Source organism: Gobio gobio, assembly GCF_949357685.1.
Source record: "Gobio gobio genome assembly, chromosome: 13".
Lineage (NCBI taxonomy): Eukaryota > Metazoa > Chordata > Actinopteri > Cypriniformes > Gobionidae > Gobio > Gobio gobio.
The window spans coordinates 12,849,938-12,871,754 of NC_137106.1; the positions used below are offsets into that span (position 1 = coordinate 12,849,938).

The window sequence follows — 21,817 nt, forward strand, 5'->3', positions numbered from 1 at the left end:
TTTTGAAACAGTTCTGACCAAGTGCAACTAAAATCCAACTAAATAAATAATGAAACAAATAAAACAACATTAAATTAGTTAATCTTATATATTAATTGAGATATATATATAAACTATCCATTCGTTTTCTGACAGGGAACACATGGAATGAATCACCGCTCCACATTTTGATTGACAGCCGTCACAACCTACTAGTGACCGTGTTTACTCCTTTCTTTTCAACCATTGGATATGGTTTAAAAAACGGCTTTTGTATTTGTGTAAGGCGGGATGTTACTTCTGACGAAGCGCTGTTAAATATAGGTGAAAAACGATGCCGCAAAGATAATAAATAAAATGCTTTCTTAAAAAGGCAAAAGAACGCATGCATGATCAATATCAATATGATCATTACAAATCAACAGACTGGTGAAAATGCGGGACATTTTCTCAATATGCGACATGCGGGACAAGGGGTGAAAATGCTGTGCTGTACAACGCAAAGCGGGACAGGTGGTCACCCTAATTGGGAGTGAGGTTGACACCACAGCTCTTACTAGCTGACCTCTGTTACAGTGGCAGGGCGCATTATCCTGCTGGAAGAAACCAATGCCATCAGGGAACAACATTGTCATGAAGGGGTGTACATGGTCTGCAACAATCTTTAGGTAGGTGGTACGTGTTAAAGTAACATCCACTTGAATGCCAGGACCCAAGGTTTCACAGCAGAACATTGTCCAGACTCCAGAGCATAACACTGCCTCTTCTGGCCTCTTTTCTTCCCATAGTGCATCCTGCTGCCTTCTCATCAATGTTATTCACGTCACCTGTCAGTGATTTTAATGTCGTGGCTGATCAGTGACTGTAACAGCAAGAGAAAGGAACGGAGATGTTGTGGAAAAATGAATAAAACTTAACAGTCAGTACAGCAATAGTTCTCTCCTCCACCATGTTTAAAGTTTATGGCCCGCCCAGCTAGGAAATTTGGCCATCAAAATGATCTCAGTTTCCCAGTTTCACGACTTGAGAGGTTGTTCATGTCTAATTTCTAACTAGACAATGTATAAATCAGAGATAAGCAGCATGTGATTTCAGTGTTTTTCAAAGCTCTAACACAAGCTAACTTGGTTAAGGGTCAATGACAAATAAGAAAAATATATTACTTTTTTTTTTTTTTATCTTAAAAAAAAAATAAGCAAAAGAGTTTTAAAATGCATTTCTATGTCCAAAATCAATTTATGGTGTTGATTCATATTGGTTTTACAGCTTTTAAAACAGCATTAATTCATTATTAAACAAGATTTCTGATTTTACCAATTGTCAGGTGGTGCGACCATATATTCATTTAAAATAATATACATATACAATATACATATGAATTATTTATATGAATATAAATTCTCTTTTCTATGTATTGCCCATTTAGTCCAACTCATATAAACGGACACTTTTCTATTAGTATTTGTTTTGTTTTTGTTTTTTATTATTATTTGTATACATTATATAATGGTTTACATTAAATTTCTTACTTCATTTTGCAATTGCAGTGGGAATTGATACTTTTAAATATAAATTAGCTGGTCGCACCACCTGACATTTTAGGTCTTTGAAACACCACAACTCAAAAAGTCAATTGAATTTCAAAAAAATTAAAAGAGGATCTTATAAAGGAAATATTGTAGATCAATTTGATATGTGACATGTATTTATTAATTTTTTTTAGGAAAAATAATGAATTCGGACACAAAAAATACATGTCATGTCATTGACCCATAAAACAAAACAAATTTAGCATTTCACCCGTAAATCTTTTTGAATTTTTTTGTGCTCCAGTGTACGACACCCCCCAGAGCCATTTGCACCTGGCCTTGCTCACCTGCCTGTTCCTGCTGCTGTCCGCACTGGGTCTAGCATTGTACTGCACGGACCGCCGAAGACCCCAGCGTGCCTGCGAGGAGCTCCAGACGGCACTGGCTGTGTACCTGCTTCAATTCAAACAGATCGTTTGGGCCTGCTGGATCTGGCTGACCATGCAATGACCATAACTGACCACAGAGGGCAGCAACGAGCAGGGGAAAAAACACGGTCAGGATGATTTTAAAGGACTGTTGAGGAAGTAAAAGAGATAAGGGTCCTTGTTTTTTATTGCTTTATTTTCACTGTTATAAACAGACTGGTCACCAGTCAACGTCTTTGAGGATGTTCAACATCCGCAAATTTTATTTTGTTGATTGAAGGCCATGTGCTTTTCTACACCATTAAATGATGGTGTGCGTTTTTGCCCTTTATGGTGGCATATCTATTGCCACAGCCTCATTATACTGAGTCGTATATAATCAGAAACCTGTATATGTAGCTATTTGTCCTTGTATAGCAGTTCTGGGCGATATGTTTCAAAGCATCTGTTGGTCCTTATCCAAATTGTGAAGCAATAATAATTAAACACTTTATTAGAATTATACAGGACTGTCAAAACAGAATAATGAATGAATGAATTCTGTCCATCACAGTTAGAGCCCGACTGATATATTGGTAGGTCAATATTATCGTGCGAGATATATTGGAAAAGAGCAACATGTAACAGTGAGTACATGCATAATGCCATGTTCATTGTCACAAAGAGTTATATTTTAACCCTTAAATGCATGAATGTTTCGCCAATCTTTAGCGATCCGAAACCATATCTTACACAGATGGATATCATAGCATAAAATTATCCTGATGTTTTAATAACAATTATGAAATAATAAAAAATATGGTTACTTTTTGGAACTTGGAAGGGTTAAATTTGAGCAGATGCTTTTTACCATCATCACAATAATCGTCAGAGCTCATTTCCCGAGTACATTCATCATCCGTGACATTTTCGCGACCATATTCTCGGTTTCAACGTCTTCGAAATCTATATTTTTGATTGCTTATTCTTTTGTTTTATGCCTGTGGTAATTATGAGTTAAACATCACATCATCATTGCGTATCAGACATTGCCCCTTGAGGGATAAAGATGAATTGCACTTATTGAGTCAATTATTGTTGCGCAGAAAAAAATGCTTACACTATTACATACCTCGGGTCGCTAGTGACCCTATACACTTTCTACTAAAATCAATTAGAAAATGTTTTATAATGTTTTTTTTTCCCTTGTTATATTGTTTATAATGAACAGCTTGAGGAACACTAAGAAGGTTGAAGTCTAAAAAATGAATGACATCCCGGGTCGATGCGTTTAAGGGTTAATGCCGATAGCACTTATAGACACACGCATGTGCTTATAGAATGTTTAAATGCATGGGATCAACTCCTGCTAGTGTTGTACTTCGCGTTCTTTGCTTCTCGCTATTTTGTCATAGGATATAAATATCAATATAAGGGCTTTCTGATTCAAAGAGTGAATTTAGGAACCTGTTGCACTTAATTTCTTGTATTACACAAATAAAGACAGAATTTGATTGTGGATCTATTTATGCTCTATTTCATGCCAGCTTCAAAAACATTTTGATGTCATTTTATTTTAATAAAAAATTAGATCAATTACATTATCTAGTCATTTTTGTGCAAATCCAATTAAAACGTTATATTAAAATATTAAGAATGCAGTTAATACATAATGACTTGAATATACCTCTGATGATTTTTTTTTTGGACAATGTCATGTAGTACAACTCCCCGAAACCTTAATGATATTTACTGAATGAATACTTAATTGGAATTAAAAAACAAAATAAAACACTATATTTAAATCATTTTTTTAGTAATGATTAAAATGTTGTACACTCGTATGAGGAAAATGTGTTATTACTTTTTACGTGATGGTTACACCACATGATCATTTTAATGTCAGTCAATTAAAACTTTTCTTGAAAATGTTATAAAAGTTTAAAACATAATTTACTTTTCTTTATCATGAACACTCGTATGCCATTGGATCAGTCGGGCTCTACAGAATGTGCACACTGTGTTCTCTATGAATCAATGTATCACAGCTTTTTAAATGTTTATTTAATTCTTTCATTTTGAATGCACTTGCTGTACATAATGTGGTTGAATGTGTCTGTGGAATGCAAGACAATGCTATTTATTTTACTAATAATCAAATAGGTTTAGAGAACAATATGCGTTTTATGCATCTACCCACATGTATAAACAGAATGACACTGATCATTGTTAAAGATTATATTGCAATGTACATGTGAAAAGAGAAGAACTGGCACAATGACAACACCTTAATCATTTATCTACTTTACGAGTTGAAACAAAGGGCAAGGCTGTTAAGCACAAACGTTTCCATCTGCCACAAATTCTCTGAAAAGAGATACGAGACTGTTTAAGGATGAGTTGGCCATATTTTGTCTCATGCACTGCCAGATTTAACTGGCAAATGAAAGAATGCCATTTTAGAGAGTTGAGAGTTGAATTTGAGTTTATATTTTACATGAACCTGTACCAGCAACTTGGCCTAAGCCTAATAATAATGTTTTACTCTGTTTTGTATAAGAATTTTCTTTTTCTAACATTTTTTTTTACTATTCCACTTAAGTTTTACACTTTTAGTCTTTATAATTCCTTTACAGCAGCAGCAATTCAGGTTCTATCGTTTATAAATCAAATTACATCAGTCTTTGGGTTCTAGTGTCAAAAATAAGCTTTCATACTTAATATTTTCTCCATTAAGTTAAAGTAAGGAGATATTAGGCTGAATGACAGCCTTAGTCACTTTCATTGTGTACACACACACACACACACACAATACCATTCAAAAGTTTGGGGTCAGTAAGATTTTTTTTTAAATATTTTTGCATCAAATTGATCAAAAGTGACACGAAAGACTGTTTCCACAGAAATATTAAAGGCATAGTTCACCCAAAAATGAAAATCCTGTCATTTCCTCACCCTCAAGTTGTTCCAAACCTGTATGAGTTACAAAAGAAGATATTTTGAAGAATGTTTGTAACCAAGCAGAGAGAGCAACCATTGACTACCATAGTATTTTTGTCCCTACTATGGTAGTCAATGGTTGCTCTCTCTGCTTGGTTACACATTCTTCAAAATATCTTCTTTTGCGTTCAGCAGAACAAAGAAACTCATACAGGTTTGGAACAACTTGAGGGTGAGGAAATGACAGAAATTTCATTTTTGGGTGAACTATCCCTTTAAGCAGCACAACTGTTTGATGATGATAATAATAGGAAATGCACCAAATCATCATATTAGAATGATTTCTGAAGGATCATGTGACTGAAGACTGACTGAAAATTCAGCTTTGCCATCACAGGAATAAATTACATTTTAAAATCTATTAAATTTGAAAACAGTTATATGAAATTGTAATATTATTTGTAATAATTATTCACAATATTACTGTTTTTACTGTATTTTCGATCCAATAAATGCATCTTTGGCGCAGCTTTCTTTCGAAAACATAAATCTTACCAATCCCAAATATATATTTTTTTTATCATATTGATTGAAAATACAATTGGATTAAATGTATCACTGCAAGTGATGAAGAGAAACGAGTTAAAGGTGCAACACATTACTGTGAGCTACACTTGAAAATGTCAGACATAAAACAAATGTTTTAATATATGGGGGTATTTGTATTTGCTATTCATTTGTGCACCGATTATTAAATGTATGCAACAGACAGTTAATTAGCACACTTGCTTAATGTACCCATCAGATCAAATCAACAAAATATTTTGTACTGTTTGGCCAGCCAATCACTGAAGCAATAAAATCGCCCCAGGTCCAGTAATGCATATTTCAATAGAGGTGCTTTTTGGCAGTATATTCTCTGCTTTTCTTTTTCCTTTCTTTTGTTTGAAAAATTCAAAACCAAACAGAGCTTTAAACAGACACTAGTTTAAAGACTGAATTTTTATTTTCATGATCAGAAAAATCACCAATTGCTTTGTATTTTCATCACCATTGCTGTTTATACTGCTATCACTGCTTTTTATGAAATAAAAGCCCTAAAACAAACATAGGCTTATAATGTTGAAGAGATGTGTTCACACTATGACACAATAAATAAAATGATGCACAAAACAAAAGTCTGCATTTTGTGGGCCTGAGTGTGTTACAGACAGTGAATCACGACTCATGCTCACACACCATTAACTAGCGAAAGGAAAATATAATGAGGCTATTTAAGATGCTTGAACTAAAAATAAAAGGCATTCATCAAAATTTATTCCAGCATGCGCAACAATACTTCAAAACATAGTGAACTATATGGTGTAACTTTGTAGATATAGGAAAGCAAGTAAACTGTATGAAGCAAATCATTAAATTATCATTCCAAATCTCACATATTTCATCAGAGTACGAGGTCATATCCTGAAGACAGAATAGGCACTTTAATATCTTTATAGAGCCTTCCTCTTCATCTGTCTATTTTTATAACATATATGTACATGCAAGCATGTTTTAAATCCCTTTACATAGGAAAGATACTATCACAGTCATATACATGATTATATATGTCTTACACATGGAGGCAGTACTGGAAGGGAATGGTCTTTAAAGGGTTAGTTCACCCAAAAATGAAAATTTGCCCATGATTTACTCACCCTCAAGTCATTCTAGGTGTATACGACATTCTACTTTCAGACAAAGAAAATCGGAGTTATATTAAAAAATGTCCTGGCTCTTCCAAACATTATAATGGCAGTGAATGGTTGTGTCGTTTTGAAGTCCATAAAAATGCATCTATCCGTCATATAACTGCTCCACACGGCTTCGGGGGGTTGATAAAGGCCTTCTGAAGCGAAGTGGTGTGTTTGTGTAAGAAAAATATCCATATTTAAAGGGGTGGTAAAACACGATTTCACTTTTCTAACTTTAGCTAGTGTGTAATGTTGCTGTTTGAGCATAAACAACATCTGCAAAGTTACAACGTTCAAAGTTTAATGCAAAGGGAGATATTTGCTTTTAAAGAAATCAGTTTCTAAGAACTACAGCAAACGGCCGGTAGGGACAACTAGACATTCCGCCAGGTTCTCTGACATCACCAGCCCCAATATTTACATAAATCCCTCCTCCGAGAATATTAAATAAGGGGGGCGAGGCCATTTTGTATTGCTGTGGGGAAGAGTTGTTGTGGTATAGTTAGTAGGCTGGAATGTTGTTACCGCAATGCCGACAAAATGTTATTTTCTTCTGGATTGCAGGTCTACTTTGTTCAGCCTTCCTAGGGACCGGGGGAGTTAGGGATCAATGGTTAAAATGTATTTTTAACTCGGCCCCTCATAATTATTACCCAAATCTCGCTCTCTGTGCTGCACATTTCACGGAGGAAAGCTTCCACAATCTTCGCGAGTTCAATGGAGGATTCGCACAACGGCTTGTCCTGAAAGATGGATTTAAAAACAGAAGCTGTTTACGGGCCACAACATGTAAGTATGATTTATTTTTCGTTGATGTGTTTTCCTGTAATAGTTCGTATTGTTAATTGTACGTTGTAGCAAGGAAGTAAACAGATGACAACGCTGTTTGGCTCTGCAAACCAGTTTGTTAAATGCTCATTCATACTTAACATTATCCGACAAACAGCGGATTTTAAATCTCAACAGCGAACTTGGAATTAGTGTAAATGATTCTTTGATTAGAGCTGTTATGTATTGTTTATCTACAGGCATGCTAAACATGGTTTTGTGTTTGATTTGGCTACTAGTAAAGCCAATGTTTAGTGTTCGTTTTGGGTTAATAGTTCTTGCAACAGATATTTGGCTATAATCGTTCTAAAAATACAAAAGTAGCAGTGCCATTCAGTAGCGATCACTATAGATCCGCAGTTTTTACTCAAAAAAATCCCTTTGAGGACTGAACAGGTTCTGCTCGATCATCTTCACTAAAATTGTCTGGGTCCGAAGAACCCGGAAACCATCAGACCGTTTTTCCAAGGAGGGACAGAGCAGTGTAGAATAAAGGCTAAAATATATGAAAAATAATGTAATTTTTTAAAAACGATGCATGAACACGTTACAGTGCACCCTGCAAACACAATCAAGCCTTCGAGAGAATGTGTTTTACCACCCCTTTAAAACTTTATAGACTAAAATAACTAGCTTCCGGCGGTCAGCGGTACCGCGAGTCGACTTGCACTAAAAGAGTAACCCCTTGACGCGATGTATAGGAGCATTGCACATTTTGACGCCTCTTGCGAATAGGGCTGGGCAACAAACTCATATATCAAAATCCTCCGCCATTTCTCTTTAAAAATTCTCGTTTTAGACTCTAATTCATAACCGGTGTTTTGTTTTGCTCCATCCTCTGCACTTCGGCGTTCATCAATAAACATGCGTCAAGGGTTCCTCTTTTAGCGCAAGTCGACTTGAACAAGTACACTGACCGCCGGAAGCTAGTTATTTTAGTCTATAAAGTTTTAAATATGGATATTTTTCTTACGAAAACGCGCCACTTCGCTTCAGAAGGCCTTTATCAACCCCCCCGGGCTGTGTGGAGCAGTTATATGATGGATAGGTGCACTTTTATGGACTTCAAAAAAACGACACAACCATTCACTGCCATTATAAAGCTTTGAAGAGCCAGGACATTTTTTAATATAACTCCGATTGTATTCGTCTGAAAGAAGAATGTCATATACACCTAGGATGACTTGAGGGTGAGTAAATCATGGGCAAATTTTCATTTTTGGGTGAACTAACCCTTTAAGTAAAGAAAACCAGACATGGATCACACACAGTGTTAAATCTAGTATTGCCTGAGCTACAATGTATGTACTAAATCCAACTCCCCAGCTAACGTATCGCTGATGGAATAGAGACTGACTGGAAGCTGTTGCTCATATCTAGAACTGCTTTAAATAGGCTTTAGAAGGAAAGCATTTGGTTGTGTAAAAACATAATTGTCAATAAGACTTTGATTGTATGTCACAGGATTTATCAGAACAATTATTTAAGCACTCTTCCTTAAAGGGATAGTTCATCGCAAAACGAAAAGAAAATTCTGTCATAATGTTCTCACTCTCGTGTCATTCCACACCCGTACAACTGAAACACAAATAAAGAGATTTCTGTCCCTCCACTGACAATCCATGCCAAAAAAAGCCATCATACAAGTAATACATATGAATCAAGTTGTTTAATGTTGCTTTATATGATTAATATATTTAATTTAGGCTTTTATTTACATAGAAATTGGCCAATGCACATCCCCCACCCCCTCCTTCTCAGTCACGGAACGCATTTGTTTTCTGAGAAACAAGTAGGTGAATTTAGCATGTTTCCTAAATATCTGCAAGCATATTATGGTATTTTTATGCTTTAGTAAAGTGAATTACAATTAGGGCATTTAAGTAGCTTTTATAAACATGCCTTAGAAAAAAACATTACTGGTGTGATTTTAAGATCTGTCAGTGCAAATTACTTTCAATTAAAACATCCATTTTAGTCTAGGACTAGCTTAAGCCTTGTCTGTTAAAGCGGGGGATGGATTATATTTTACACTGTTGTCATTAACTTTCTGAAGCTTCAAAGTTTTGGTGGAATGGACTGGTTTCATTAAAAAAAATTTGGAAAGGCTTATGGATTTGGAACAACATGAGCGAGTAAATGATGACAGATTTTTCATTTTTGAGTGAACTATCCTTTTACATTATTCATGCTCACTGTTCATTTTGTTCAGGGTCTTATGTTTTGAGCTCAACATCAAAAAAATGTTGTGGGTCAATGATGAATGTCTATTCTCGGCCATCGTCGAATGTCAAATAAAATGTTATTCAGAAGCATTTGGTTCAGTTAAGCTCAACTGAACTGAACTCAAAAGTTAAGAAAAAACGACAAATTTAGAAGCTAATGAATAATTTTTTTGACAGTATGCCAATGGAAATTTTCTATAATTGTTGCGTTGCAAAATGTTGAGTTGATCATATCATGCCACTTTTCTCATCTACCACATCAGAGCACCGGCGTGACGAGCGTCCAAGTAGGAACTCTTTCTCGTGGATCAAGCTGTCGACCAGATCCTCTTGGCGGTAGTTATGGTAGACCTTCAGAAAGGCCATGACTGTGATACCCAGCCAAGTCAGCCAGGCCGCCCACAAGCCAAACTAGAGGAAGCAGAGGAACTGAATTATATGACACATTTTTGTAGCTACATGAAAGCAAGTTAGCATCTTAGAACTTTCGGTTCCATCTTTCTGATTCCAAGTCAATGGGTTTTTGGTTAAATACCTGAAATAAGGTCTATGGTTATCACATGCTCAAGATATTTTCATGTTTTATTTTAAAAACATAAAACAATGAACGTAGTGTCTGTGACGTCACCCGCATAGGTTTCTCAAGAGCATTTTTGAAGCCCACAGTGGGCGGAGCTTGCCATTTTGGCACTCCCGGATAACCAAAAATGGGCAAAGAGGCGGGACGTGGGTGGAGCTGACAAACGACTAGTAGTGACAGCAGCGGCAATCCACCTGTCACTCAAGTGGCCACACCCTTAATTATAAAGAACTTTAAGGCTTAATATAATTTAAATTCCAAAACCACTTTTCTTTCTGCTGTAAAGTTGGGCATTTTAACATGGGGGGGGGTCTATGGGATTGACTCTCTTTTGGAGCCTGTCTCTAGCGGCCAGTCGATGAATTGCAGTTTAAATCACTTGAGAGAATGGAAGGTTGCCACTTGAAGCAGAAACAAGCAATAAAAGCATTGCTTATGCATGCATTATTCTTTGGGAAATGTTCTCAGCTTTTTGTTCAAAATGTTGCTTTTTTTATGAAACGTACACATATTCAAGTGTTGACATAAAAATAATGCATGAAGCTATAGTAAAAAAAATTAAAGCGGAGGGTCTGTTCTTTATTTTGATATATTGCGTGTTCAGATATTCATACAACAAAATATTCTGGGGCCCATTGAATTTTGTATTTTGATCAAAAACGATGGCAGTGGTTGGCAACATTTTTTTTTTAAAACACTGATCGGGGAAATGAATAAAATTAATAATTTGCGCATTTATATAGCGCTTATCTAGGCACTCAAAGCACTTTACATATAGAAGGGGGGAATCTCCTCAACCATCACCAATGTGCAGCATCCACTTGGGTGATGCGACAGCAGCCAAATTGCGCCAGAACGCCCACCTCACACCAGCTGATTGGTGGAGAGGAGACAGAGTGATGAGGCCAATCAGTATATGGGGCCATGATGGACAGAGGCCAGTGGACAAGTTTGGCCAGGATGCCGGGGTTACACCCCTAATCTTTTTCCAAACGACATGGGATTTTTAATGACCACAGAGAGTCAGGACCTCGGTTTAACGTCTCATCTGAAGGACGGTGCTTATTGACAGTATAGTGTCCCCATCACTATACTGGGGCGTTAGGACCAACACAGACCACAGGGTGAGCGCCCCCTGCTGGCCTCCCTAACACCTCTACCAGCAACCTAGTTTTCCCAGGAGGTCTCCCATCCAGGTACTGACCAGGCTCAGCCCTGCTTATCAGTGGGAAACCAGTCTTGGGCTACAGGGTGATATGGCTGGAAAGAGTTAAAAGGCGGTTGCTAACAAGTGGCTAAAAATAAAACATTGTCATCATGCCGAACTCATCATTAGCCTGCTTTTAGAGTCTCTTTGTGTTTATATTTATATTTCAGGGAAAATGTTTTTTAAATAAAGTCTGAAAGAGTAGTCAGAAACTTAGTGATGGTGATGTTGAAATTGTGCAACCGTTTATTTATAGCCTATGTTTAGCCGTTTACTTCTGACAATTGAATTTAGGCTACCAAAATTCATATAAGCTGTGTCCTTTTGTGAAGAATATCATGATGAACAAAAGGTGTAAGAAGGTGTAAACTTTTGTTGGTCACAGAGGTTATTTTCTGCAATAATCCAAAAGCCAATGGAAAAATCCTATTGGCTGTTTGTCGAGGTAACCAGGGTGATGCTAAATAAATAAACAGACTGGCCTACAATACATCATCACTGCATCACTCTATTGGAAAGGTTTGGTTTGTTTGAGGATATATAAGCTTTATAGTTAACATACAGTTTGATGTTTGAAGGAATGTCTGCTTTTATAGGAGGTTGCAAAAGTGTCAATCCGTTACTGTAGTTTTCAGTATTTTCTAGAGTTTGCAGATACTACAGAACTTTGTTAAAGGGATAGTTCACCCAAAAAATTTACATTCTGTCATCATTTACTCAACTCTCATTTATTTCCCAATTTGTATGACTGTATTTCTTCTGTGGAACATAGAAAAAAAAGGATAATTTGAGAAATATCTCTGTGTATCTCAATTTTTCAATCAAAATTTTTTAGATGAACTATCCCAACATAATGAACCCTGATGATATATAGCACTCATTTAGTCATTATGCACAGTTTGTATTCTTAAATGACCAACCTGTGCAATGGCAAACTGGTCATAAAAAGCAGAGTTGTCCAACCCTAGTTCAAGATCAGTGTCCTGGAGATCCTCACAGCTAGAAATGAACAGTAGTCATTGTTAGAAATGATTCGCAGACTCTTGAAGAATCAACATTTATTGAGAAGATGCTGTTCATAAAAACTTGAAGAACTGCTTGTTAGAACAAACTCAGGGTTTATATTCAAATACTGTAGCAGTTTATGGACACTGAAACGTGACTGAAATTTAACAGTTACTGAAGTGAACTGAGCCAAAAAGCCCCTGGCTAATTTCAATGTCAGGAAAGCCTCCTCTGACGGAGAAAAAAAGGCCTACACAATTAATTGGGGCTATTTCCAGTCTGAAAACATCCATCTCACATTGTTTTAGTGTTCTTCTATCTACATACAGGCTTACCTGAACATCATGCTTACCTGCTGGGCATACTGCCTCCTTCTGTGATGGCATCACACCATAGGTTGAAACCCACACTTACTATTGTGCTGGACAGGAATACAGCAAACACTACGAGTGTGCTGATCAGCAGGTTTAGGAAGGCATTGAAGATTGAGCTATAGAAATAGAAGTAAGAGATACATTTTACAAAAGTCATTGTTTACTTCTGTGGAACACAAAAGAGGACATTTTCCAGAATGTTGAACTGCTCTTTTCCATAAAATGACAAAAGACAGTGATTCACACTGTTTAGCTCCAAAAAGCACAACAACAACAAAACGCTTCAAGCACCTCAAATTGTCTTCTATTCCAAGTGTTCTGAAGATATAAAAACATCTTTATATGTGGAAAAGACTGAAATCTCATTCACACTTGTCATGATTAGTCATAAGACGTACAAGAACGAATTATGTTTGATGGCATTGGCACAATGCATTGTGATGTATATTTTGGCATTTTCCTCACATAAAAGACCTGGAGTACAGGGAACAAGTTGCATGGACAACTTGTATACTTTTACCATAAACCCCCATATACTTGTACTTTTCCATTATATGGGGCGAAAAAGCAGCTCAGACATTCTGCCTAACATGTTACACGTGTTGCACGTAAGAAACAAAATAATAAAGGTTTAGAACATGTTAATGATGACATAATTTACAATTTGATATTGAAATAAGCCTTTTAGGAATGATGGTTTCAAAATAAAAAAATAATAACAGCTTTTCATAGTGATTTAACCTGAGAATTAAAGGGGCTGTATGCAAGAATTTTCGTGTATTACAGTGCATCCGGAAAGTATTCACAGCGCTTCACTTTTTCCACATTTTGTTATGTTACAGCCTTATTCCAAAACGGATTCAATTTATTATTTTCCTCAAAAATCTACAATCAATACCCCATAATGACAATGTGAAAAAAGTTTTGTTTGAAATCTTTGCAAATGTATTAAAAATAAAAAATGGACAAAAATCACATGTACATAAATATTCACACCCTTCTCATGACACTCAAAATTGAGCTCAGGTGCATCCTGTTTCCACTGATCATCCTTGAGATGTTTCTCCAACTTGACTGGAGTCCACCTGTGGTAAATTCAGTTGATTGGACATAATTTGGATAGGCACACACCTGTCTATATAAGGTCCCACAGTTAACAGTGCATGTCAGAGCACAAACCAAGCCATGAAGTCCAAGGAATTGTCTGTACACCTCTGAGACAGGATTGTATCGAGGCACAGATCTGTGGAAGGGTACAGAAAAATTTCCCAATGAGCACAGTGGCCTCTTCTTCCTAGAGCTAGCCGTCTGGCCAATCTGAGCAATCGGGGGAGAAGGGCCTTAGTCAGGGAGGTGACCAAGGACCAGATGGTCACTCTGATAGAGCTCCAGCGTTTATCTGTGGAGAGAGGAGAACCTTACAGAAGAACAACCATCTCTGCAGCACTCCACCAATCAGGCATCAGTAAAAGGCACATTACATCCAACCTGGAGTTTGTCAAAAGGCACCTGAAGGACTCTCAGACCATGAGAAACAAAATTCTCTGGTCTGATGAAACAAAGATTGAACTCTTTGGCCTGAATGGCAAGCGTCATGTCTGGAGGAACCCAGGCACCGCTCATCACCTGGCCAATACCATCCCTACAGTGAAGCATGGTGGTGGCAGCATCATGCTGTGGGGATGTTTTTCAGTGCCAAGAACTGGAAGACTACTCTGGATCGAGGGAAAGATGAATGCAGCAATGTACAGAGACATCCTTGATGAAAACCTGCTCCAGAGCACTCTGACACCTAAGATTGGGGTGAAGGTTCATCTTCCAACAGGACATTGACCCTAAGCACACAGCTTAAGATAGCAAAGGAGTGGATATGGGAGTCTGTGAATGTCCTTGAGTGGCCCAGCCAGAGCCCAGACTTGAACCCGATTGAACATCTCTGGAGAGATCTTAAAATGGGTGTGCATCGATGCTCCCCATCCAACCTAATAGAGCTTGAGGGATCCTGCAAAGAAGAATGGGAGAAACTGCCCAAAAATAGGTGTGCTAAGCTTGTAGCATCATACTCAAAAACACTTGAGGCTGTAATTGGTGCCAAAGGTGCTTCAACAAAGTATTGAGCAAAGGCTGTGAATATTTATGTAGGCTACATGTGATTTTTTATATATATATATATAAATTTGCAAAGATTTCAAACAAACTTTGTTTGTAGAATTTTGAGGAAAATAATTAATTCAATCCATTTTGAAATAAGACTATAACAAAACGTGGAAAAAGTGAAGAGCTGTGAATACTTTCCAGATGCACTGTAAGTCCCGTTCACACCAAGAACGATAACTATAAAGATAACTATGCATCCACACCAGCGGATGATATTGTTATGTTTATGGTGCAGTTTTATCTGGCCCTTTTAATGCTCAAGTTCTTAAAGCAGGGTGGATTCTGATACAAAATGAAAACAATAAATAAGGTAATTAACTTTATATCACACAATTTAGACTTTATAACTCGCAATTCTGAGAAAAAAAAGTCGTGATAAAAAGTTGTTTTTTATTCTGTGGTGGAAACAAGCTTCCATACTTAACTGCTGCTTTCTCACTGCTTTCATTAGTTTATTTTGTTATTCAGAACATTTACATATTCATATCGTCGCTCTCAGTAGCAGGAATGTTAATAGTAAAGCGCTGCAAGGTATTTACAACTTGCTTTTACTTCTAAGCAACTTTGCCGTGAGTATCTTTGGCAATTGATTCGCGTTCATAAGTTGCTGGCTGCAGTTCACGAGGCCACCGGTGTTCTGAATTCTACATATAGCCTCTTTAAGTGCAATTTAGTTATATAGCTATTATTAAAATAGTAGGATATTTAGCATGTCCATTAAAAGTAAACCACATCTTATTAGATGGCAGGCTGGACAAACTAGCAACAATTAATCAATATAATCTCATTATTCAGTATCCAATTTTTTTTTATTTTTATTATTAATTTAATTAATTAGTTTTGTGTCTAAACCATTCAAATGTATTATCACTACCAGCTCAATTAGTCTTTGTATTAGGCCATGAAAGCAATGAAGTTTCATTGCTTTCATGGCCTAATACAAAGACTAATTGAGCTGGTAGTGATAATCACAGATTGTATCAGTTTGTTATGATATTTAACAATTTTCCCATATACAATTAAATATTTAACTAAAGTAGTAGCTCCTCTGTGCTGCTATATGACATAACTGCATGCTTCCATGCATCCCAAACATCGCAATGGCAAGTATTTATGCGAGACATCAAATTCAAGTAATACGATGAAACGAACAATCACTCACTCATCGTGGCCTTTGCAGATGAAGAGCAGCAGCCTCCAGGCTTGCACGGCGGACAGGATGAGGGACGCGATGCCGACGGCGGTGATGAAGCTGCAGGGTGACTGTGGTCCCCATTCCTCAATGATGAAGCGCTGCTTAGACACCGTGATGTTCTCATTCTGCCACATACCCCGCGTAAAAAGCAGACATTTCCCACGGAAATCCTCCGTGTTTTCCGACAGAGGTACTATCGCTATAAAGCCGAAGACGAAGGCTAAAAAATAAAGGATGCATTGCGCAAATATGAAATTATCCATTGGCATTTTGACAGAGCTGTGGTGTCAGTGCGGCTCGAGCTCTCGCGCTGCAGCTGCGCAGTCGGACTCTGCAGCAGAGGAGAGCAGCGAATACAGCTAAAGGCATTTTTTGGGAGAGAAAAAAAGGAAGCAGAACCCCCACAACACTAATTAGTCGTAGTTTTCATGGAAGGCTAATCGATACAAAATGCTGGAAAAAGCGGATAACACTTTTAACACATTGTTAAATTAGCTCATTAGGCCTAACTAATCTAAGACGGTTTTATTTGTGTAGGGCTTTTAACAACAGGCCTATTGTTTCAAGAATAAGTAGCTTTACAGTTGTGTTTAATAACAAAATTCGAGCTATATTTACTTCATAGACTTCAGTTTGTTGATGCACAATTCTGAACCAGAACAGACTTTTTCAGTTCCTTTTGACATGACAAATGTGAACTCCACTGACAGTATAGACTTCTGGCTTCCATATAGCTTCAATAATACTACACAATACTAATTCAATACCAGAGTTAATTTTTAAAATATGGTGGATGTATGAATCTTTGTATTCTGGACAAGGTTAAATAAAATAAAAAGAACTAGGCTATACATGCTAAAAAGCTGTCAAAAAATGAAAGGATGCACCAGGATGTGATTTATCACTCTAAAAAAAAGGTTCTATATTATGGGGCGCCGTTTGTAAAGCGGCTCACGCTGAAAATAACAGCAACATTTTGACACATTTAGCTTCAAACAATGTTTAAAAAACTGGTATGAATTTTTGGCGGTCACTTTTTTAGCACATTTACAACAATATTTGTCAACTTATTTAAATAGTTAAATCTAAATGTTAAATGTTAAATCTAAATGTTAAATGTTAAATCTAAATGTTAATTGTTAAATCTAAATCTAAATGTTAAATCTAAATCTAAATGTTAAATCTAAATCTAAATGTTAAATCTAAATCTTAAATCTAAATCTAAATGTTAAATCTAAATCTAAATGTTAAATCTAAATGTAAAATCTAAATCTAAATGTTAAATCTAAACGTTAAAACCGGTTATCTGCATTCTGAATTTGCATATTAGTTAAATATTTAGTTTCACCCGAAACATTTAGATTCAACATTTATATTTGGATTTAACATTTAGATTTTGTATTTAGATTTAACGTTTAGATTTAACATTTAGATTTAGCATTTAGATTTAGCATTTAGATTTAACATTTAGATTTAACATTTAGATTTAGATTTAACATTTAGATTTAGATTTAACATTTAGATTTAACTATTTAAAATATCTCTAAGTTGACAAATATTGTTGTAAATGTGCTAAAAAAGTGACCGCCAAAAATTCATACCAGTTTTTTAAACATTGTTTGAAGCTAAATGTGTCAAAATGTTGCTGTTATTTTCAGCGTGAGCCGCTTTACAAACGGCGCCCCATAATATATTGCACCAAAAATGGTTCTTGGCTCGTAATCACAGGGGAACCTTTTTTAGTGCTATATAGCACCAATTGTGGTGCTTCAGTGGTTCTTCGGCGGTTCTTCAGAGGTGCTATATAGCTAGCCTGGATGCCAGCCGAACTTAGCCCCGCCCACAACATTTTTACTCGGGCAGTTCGGTCTGGAATTGATCGGTAGAGTAGCCTGGTTAAAACCAGACCATTCTCAGTAGTAACTGAGTTATGGTCTGGCAAAGCTTCATAGACAAATCATTTCCAAAGGGGCGTCACCAACGGGCGTCGCTCAAATGCCTCTCGGCGCAATTGGATAGACCTCAAACCAATCAGAGCGATGAGGGAGATGATGTATGCAGAGCGACGGAGAAACATCTGACTGGGCGTTTCTTTTTTTTTTCTTTTTTTAAATTGCACAGTTAACATGAGCATACACACATAAAAATAACATATTGTGCAGTTTCCAACATTGCAAGTTTTTTTTTTTTTTTTTACATAAACAAAAAATAAATAAAAGACTCACAACATATACAACCAGGGGAAGTACAGACTTACAAAAATATATCAAATTGCTTACACACCTTCACAGTTTTTGTTGCCTTTTGATTAAGAGAATACTTTATTGTGTTGATATATTGCTTGACCTCAATGTTAAAAGCAATAAAAGATGTTTTGGAATGCGCAAACTTACATTTATGAATGTAAAATTTTGCCAAGAGAATAATGAGATTAATAATGAAAGTTTCATTAGGCCTAGACTTAATTCTGTTGAGGTCATACTGGCCGTTTCTTAATATGCGTTCTTGTCTGTACCACTGTCTATGGTCTGTAGGCTACTTGTGTTCTCAAATAGGAAATGTCCCCGGTTTCCATTTCAGAAATCTGGTCACCTTACCTAAACCACATATTAATGTTTAATTATTTTTAAAATGTAAACGAAAAGAGGCAGGGTGTTTTATACTTCGTTTTATTATAAATATATAAGATAATCAATGTAGGCCTAGCTACGCGTTGCCTGAACCACATTCGTGTGGCTATTATTATTATTATGTTTAATTTTTATTTTTTTATTAAATGAGGCAGTGGTGTTTTGACATATTTCGTACGCGAACTTCTGACTTGCGTCCGTGACTTACCAAGTTTGACTCCGGAGAATGAACTCCCGAGGACGGGAGGACACTAGTCCGGTACTCTGCTTTTGACATTATATATTTGTATATGTAGTGCAGGCAATGCATATTATCTTCAATGCATGTTTATAACAAAACGAAATATAAAAAACCCAGCCTCTTTTCGTTTACATTAAAAAAAAACACACACATAATATAGGATATGATTATCACTGTAATAAATTACATCCACATACTGCAACATCCACATACTGCAACTGCAACTGCAATTGCACTGCACTTTACTTTCCTATTGTTACTGCGTAACAACCTGTAATAAACCTTGCACATTATACTTCTTTATATATACATATATATATATTTTATGTTAACCACTTATTTTTAAGTCTACAGTTTATCTCACTTATCATATCCACATATTTTTTATATTTTTATTTATCTTATTTCCTATTTTTATCTTTTACTTGATTTATTTATAATTCTACTTATGTTAATACTTTTTATTCTAATTTTATTCTATTTCTATTTTAATTTCTTGTAACTGTTATTTGCACTGTCCATGGAGCGGACCTGTTTACATTTCACTGCCAGTTGTATATTGTGTATATAACTGTGTATGTGACAAATAAAACTCTTGAATCTTGAATCTTGAATAAATTAAATATGACACAAAACACAACCCAGTCTCTTTTTGTTAAATGTCAGTTTATGTGTGATCATCAATAGCAATTATAAAAGTATAAGTAAAAGGTATAAGAAGCTATACAATAAATAAAGCAATTCAGTCAAAGTCAGCGCCAGGAGACTACAACGGTGTTTAATATCTTAAAAATATAAAATTATGAAACTTCACTTTGCCCTCAGACAAAACGATCTGTCTAGGAACAAATTATAGATTAATGAGAGCAAAGATCAGCCGTTAGATCTACACAAGACGAGACGGTTTAACCACTACAGAGACATCAGAGCCAGCGGCAGACGGCAGAAGGACTGGCCGAGGAAAGGCGCCTCTCGGCGGGCTCAATGATCGATTGAGCGCCGCTGAACCACTGGAACTCACAACTCCGAAAATGGCAGATCAAATTAAAAAAAAAAAGGCGCTCTCTTTATGAATAAACCACAGATTTGAGCTTTAAACAACTTCATTCACTCCTGAAAAGGACTTAAAACTATATTTTGTAAAACATTAACACTACCAGAGGGCTCTCGCTAAGACCCATTCGTTTTTCCACACGACTTTTGCCGAATCCAGTCGGTAAGACAGCGATAACATCTTTTTTAGATATAAAGGCTTCGAGTGTTGTTCTTTGCTCGGGTTTTAACGAAAAGGAGAAGTTTAAATAGCTTAAAACAGACGCGATACCTGATTCGAACGAGTGATGCTCCACAGCAGCGGCAAATCTGCTTCTACGTCGCTGCGCTGTCGTCTTCGTGTAAAGCCCGCCCCAACGTTTCTGATTGGTGCCGCGATTTCTAGGGTTTAGAAATGGGTTTGAATGGACTCTTTGCCAGACTACTTGCAGAGCAAATCTAAATTTGCCGGAAGTTGTCTGGGTTTTCCCAGGCTACTGTTCGGACCAATGAAATTCTCAGGGCGGGCTTTAGACGATGATGGACAGATGATCAACAGTAACGTAATCATCTACGTCATCAAAGGCGCTTGGGTTGAGTTTGTTCTAATCCTAAACGGAGAACTTGTTCGTATGCATTCACCTTTACTATTTCTCTCAGAAATGATGATCGTGTTGGTAAGTACTCTGTGTATCCTTAAATTATTTTTTTACAACACCGGCAAAGATCGTTTACACTAATCTTGTTCTTCTAACGTTAGGCGACTTATTCCAGCGTGCGTGCAGACAGGGTTGCCAAGTTTTTACAACAAAACCCGCCCAATTGCTAACGTTCCTCAAAACTAGCCAAAAACAAGCCCAATAGCTTTCTAGGGGGGGTTCTCCGGGGGAAAAAATGCATTTGGGGGGTAAAATATGTGTTATTTTGGCAGGGCTGGCAGCTAAAAATCGCATTCCTGGGTTTGTATATCACATAATTGGGGTCGCTTCAACCCGCGGACATGGCAACACAGTGCAGTTGAGTTCTGTTGACATTTGACAACTAACGTTATGCGTCGCTCCGTTGCTCTGATTGGTTGTAGGTCTATCCAATTGAGGTCTTTCCTGGTTCGGTTGAAACACGCCCCATAATCACAGCCCAACGGAGCGGTCTCAGACTCATATTCTGACTAGAATTGAGTATGACGACGTCAGGCTACTATATAGCACCTTAGTCAAAGAACCGCTGAAGAACCACCGAAGCACCAAAATTGGTGCTATATAGCACTAAAAAAGGTTCCCCTATAATTACGAGCCAAGAACTATTTTTGGTGCCATATAGAACCTTTTTTTTAAGAGTGTATTAGTTAATTAATATTAATTAATAAAACAGTGTTGTAAGTGAATATACAGTCATGGTCAGAATTATTGCTTGAATTATTGAATATTGGTAAATACAAACAAAGAAGCCTATTAAAATAAATGTGCATTGTTAATCTGTTTGATCTTTATATATATATATATATATATATATATATATATATATATATATATATATATATATATATATATATATATATATATATATATCACAAAATCTAACCTTTCATTGAAGTAAGAGAATTGAAAATGGGGTGAAAATCTCTTTAAGAAATATCTTTTTTCTCTAATACACATTCGCGACAATTAATGGCAATTTTGGGATCATTGTCCTGACGGAAGATCCAACCCCACATTATAAGATTTCTAGCAGAAGCAGTCAGTTGTTTTTTTTTTT

General features: G+C 36.4%; 2 protein-coding genes across 3 annotated transcripts in view; one reads left to right on the forward strand and one right to left on the reverse strand.

Moving 5' to 3' along the window:
- The window catches only part of cUnh14orf180 (chromosome Un C14orf180 homolog), a 48,188-nt gene extending 42,240 nt beyond the window's left edge, over nt 1–5,948 (forward strand). For both annotated transcript variants that reach the window (XM_079833789.1, XM_079833788.1), the window contains one exon: nt 1,813–5,948. In XM_079833789.1, the coding sequence (XP_079689915.1) occupies nt 1,813–2,018 (206 nt within the window). In that variant the 3' untranslated portion in view covers nt 2,019–5,948. The remainder of the gene's footprint in view (nt 1–1,812) is intronic.
- A 69-nt stretch (nt 5,949–6,017) lies between these two features.
- Nucleotides 6,018–16,486, reverse strand: tmem179ab (transmembrane protein 179a-B). The gene is made up of 4 exons (XM_079833790.1): nt 16,127–16,486; nt 12,786–12,923; nt 12,349–12,427; nt 6,018–10,052 (listed from the first exon to the last, which is right to left on the reverse strand). Exons 1-4 carry the CDS (start codon nt 16,426–16,428, stop codon nt 9,870–9,872), a joined length of 702 nt encoding a protein of 233 aa, XP_079689916.1. The 5' UTR covers nt 16,429–16,486; the 3' UTR covers nt 6,018–9,869.
- Nucleotides 16,487–21,817: the final 5,331 nt, after the last annotated feature.

Excerpts from the sequence above, each read along its gene's own strand:
- tmem179ab (XM_079833790.1), bottom strand. The coding sequence starts at position 16,428 with ATGCCAATGGATAATTTCATATTTGCGCAATGCATCCTTTATTTTTTA. Across the intron at positions 12,924-16,126 it reads ATCTGCAAAGGCCACGATGA|CTCAATCTTCAATGCCTTCC; the intron begins GTGAGTGATTGT and ends CTATTTCTATAG. Across the intron at positions 12,428-12,785 it reads GGAGGCAGTATGCCCAGCAG|CTGTGAGGATCTCCAGGACA; the intron begins GTAAGCATGATG and ends GTTCATTTCTAG.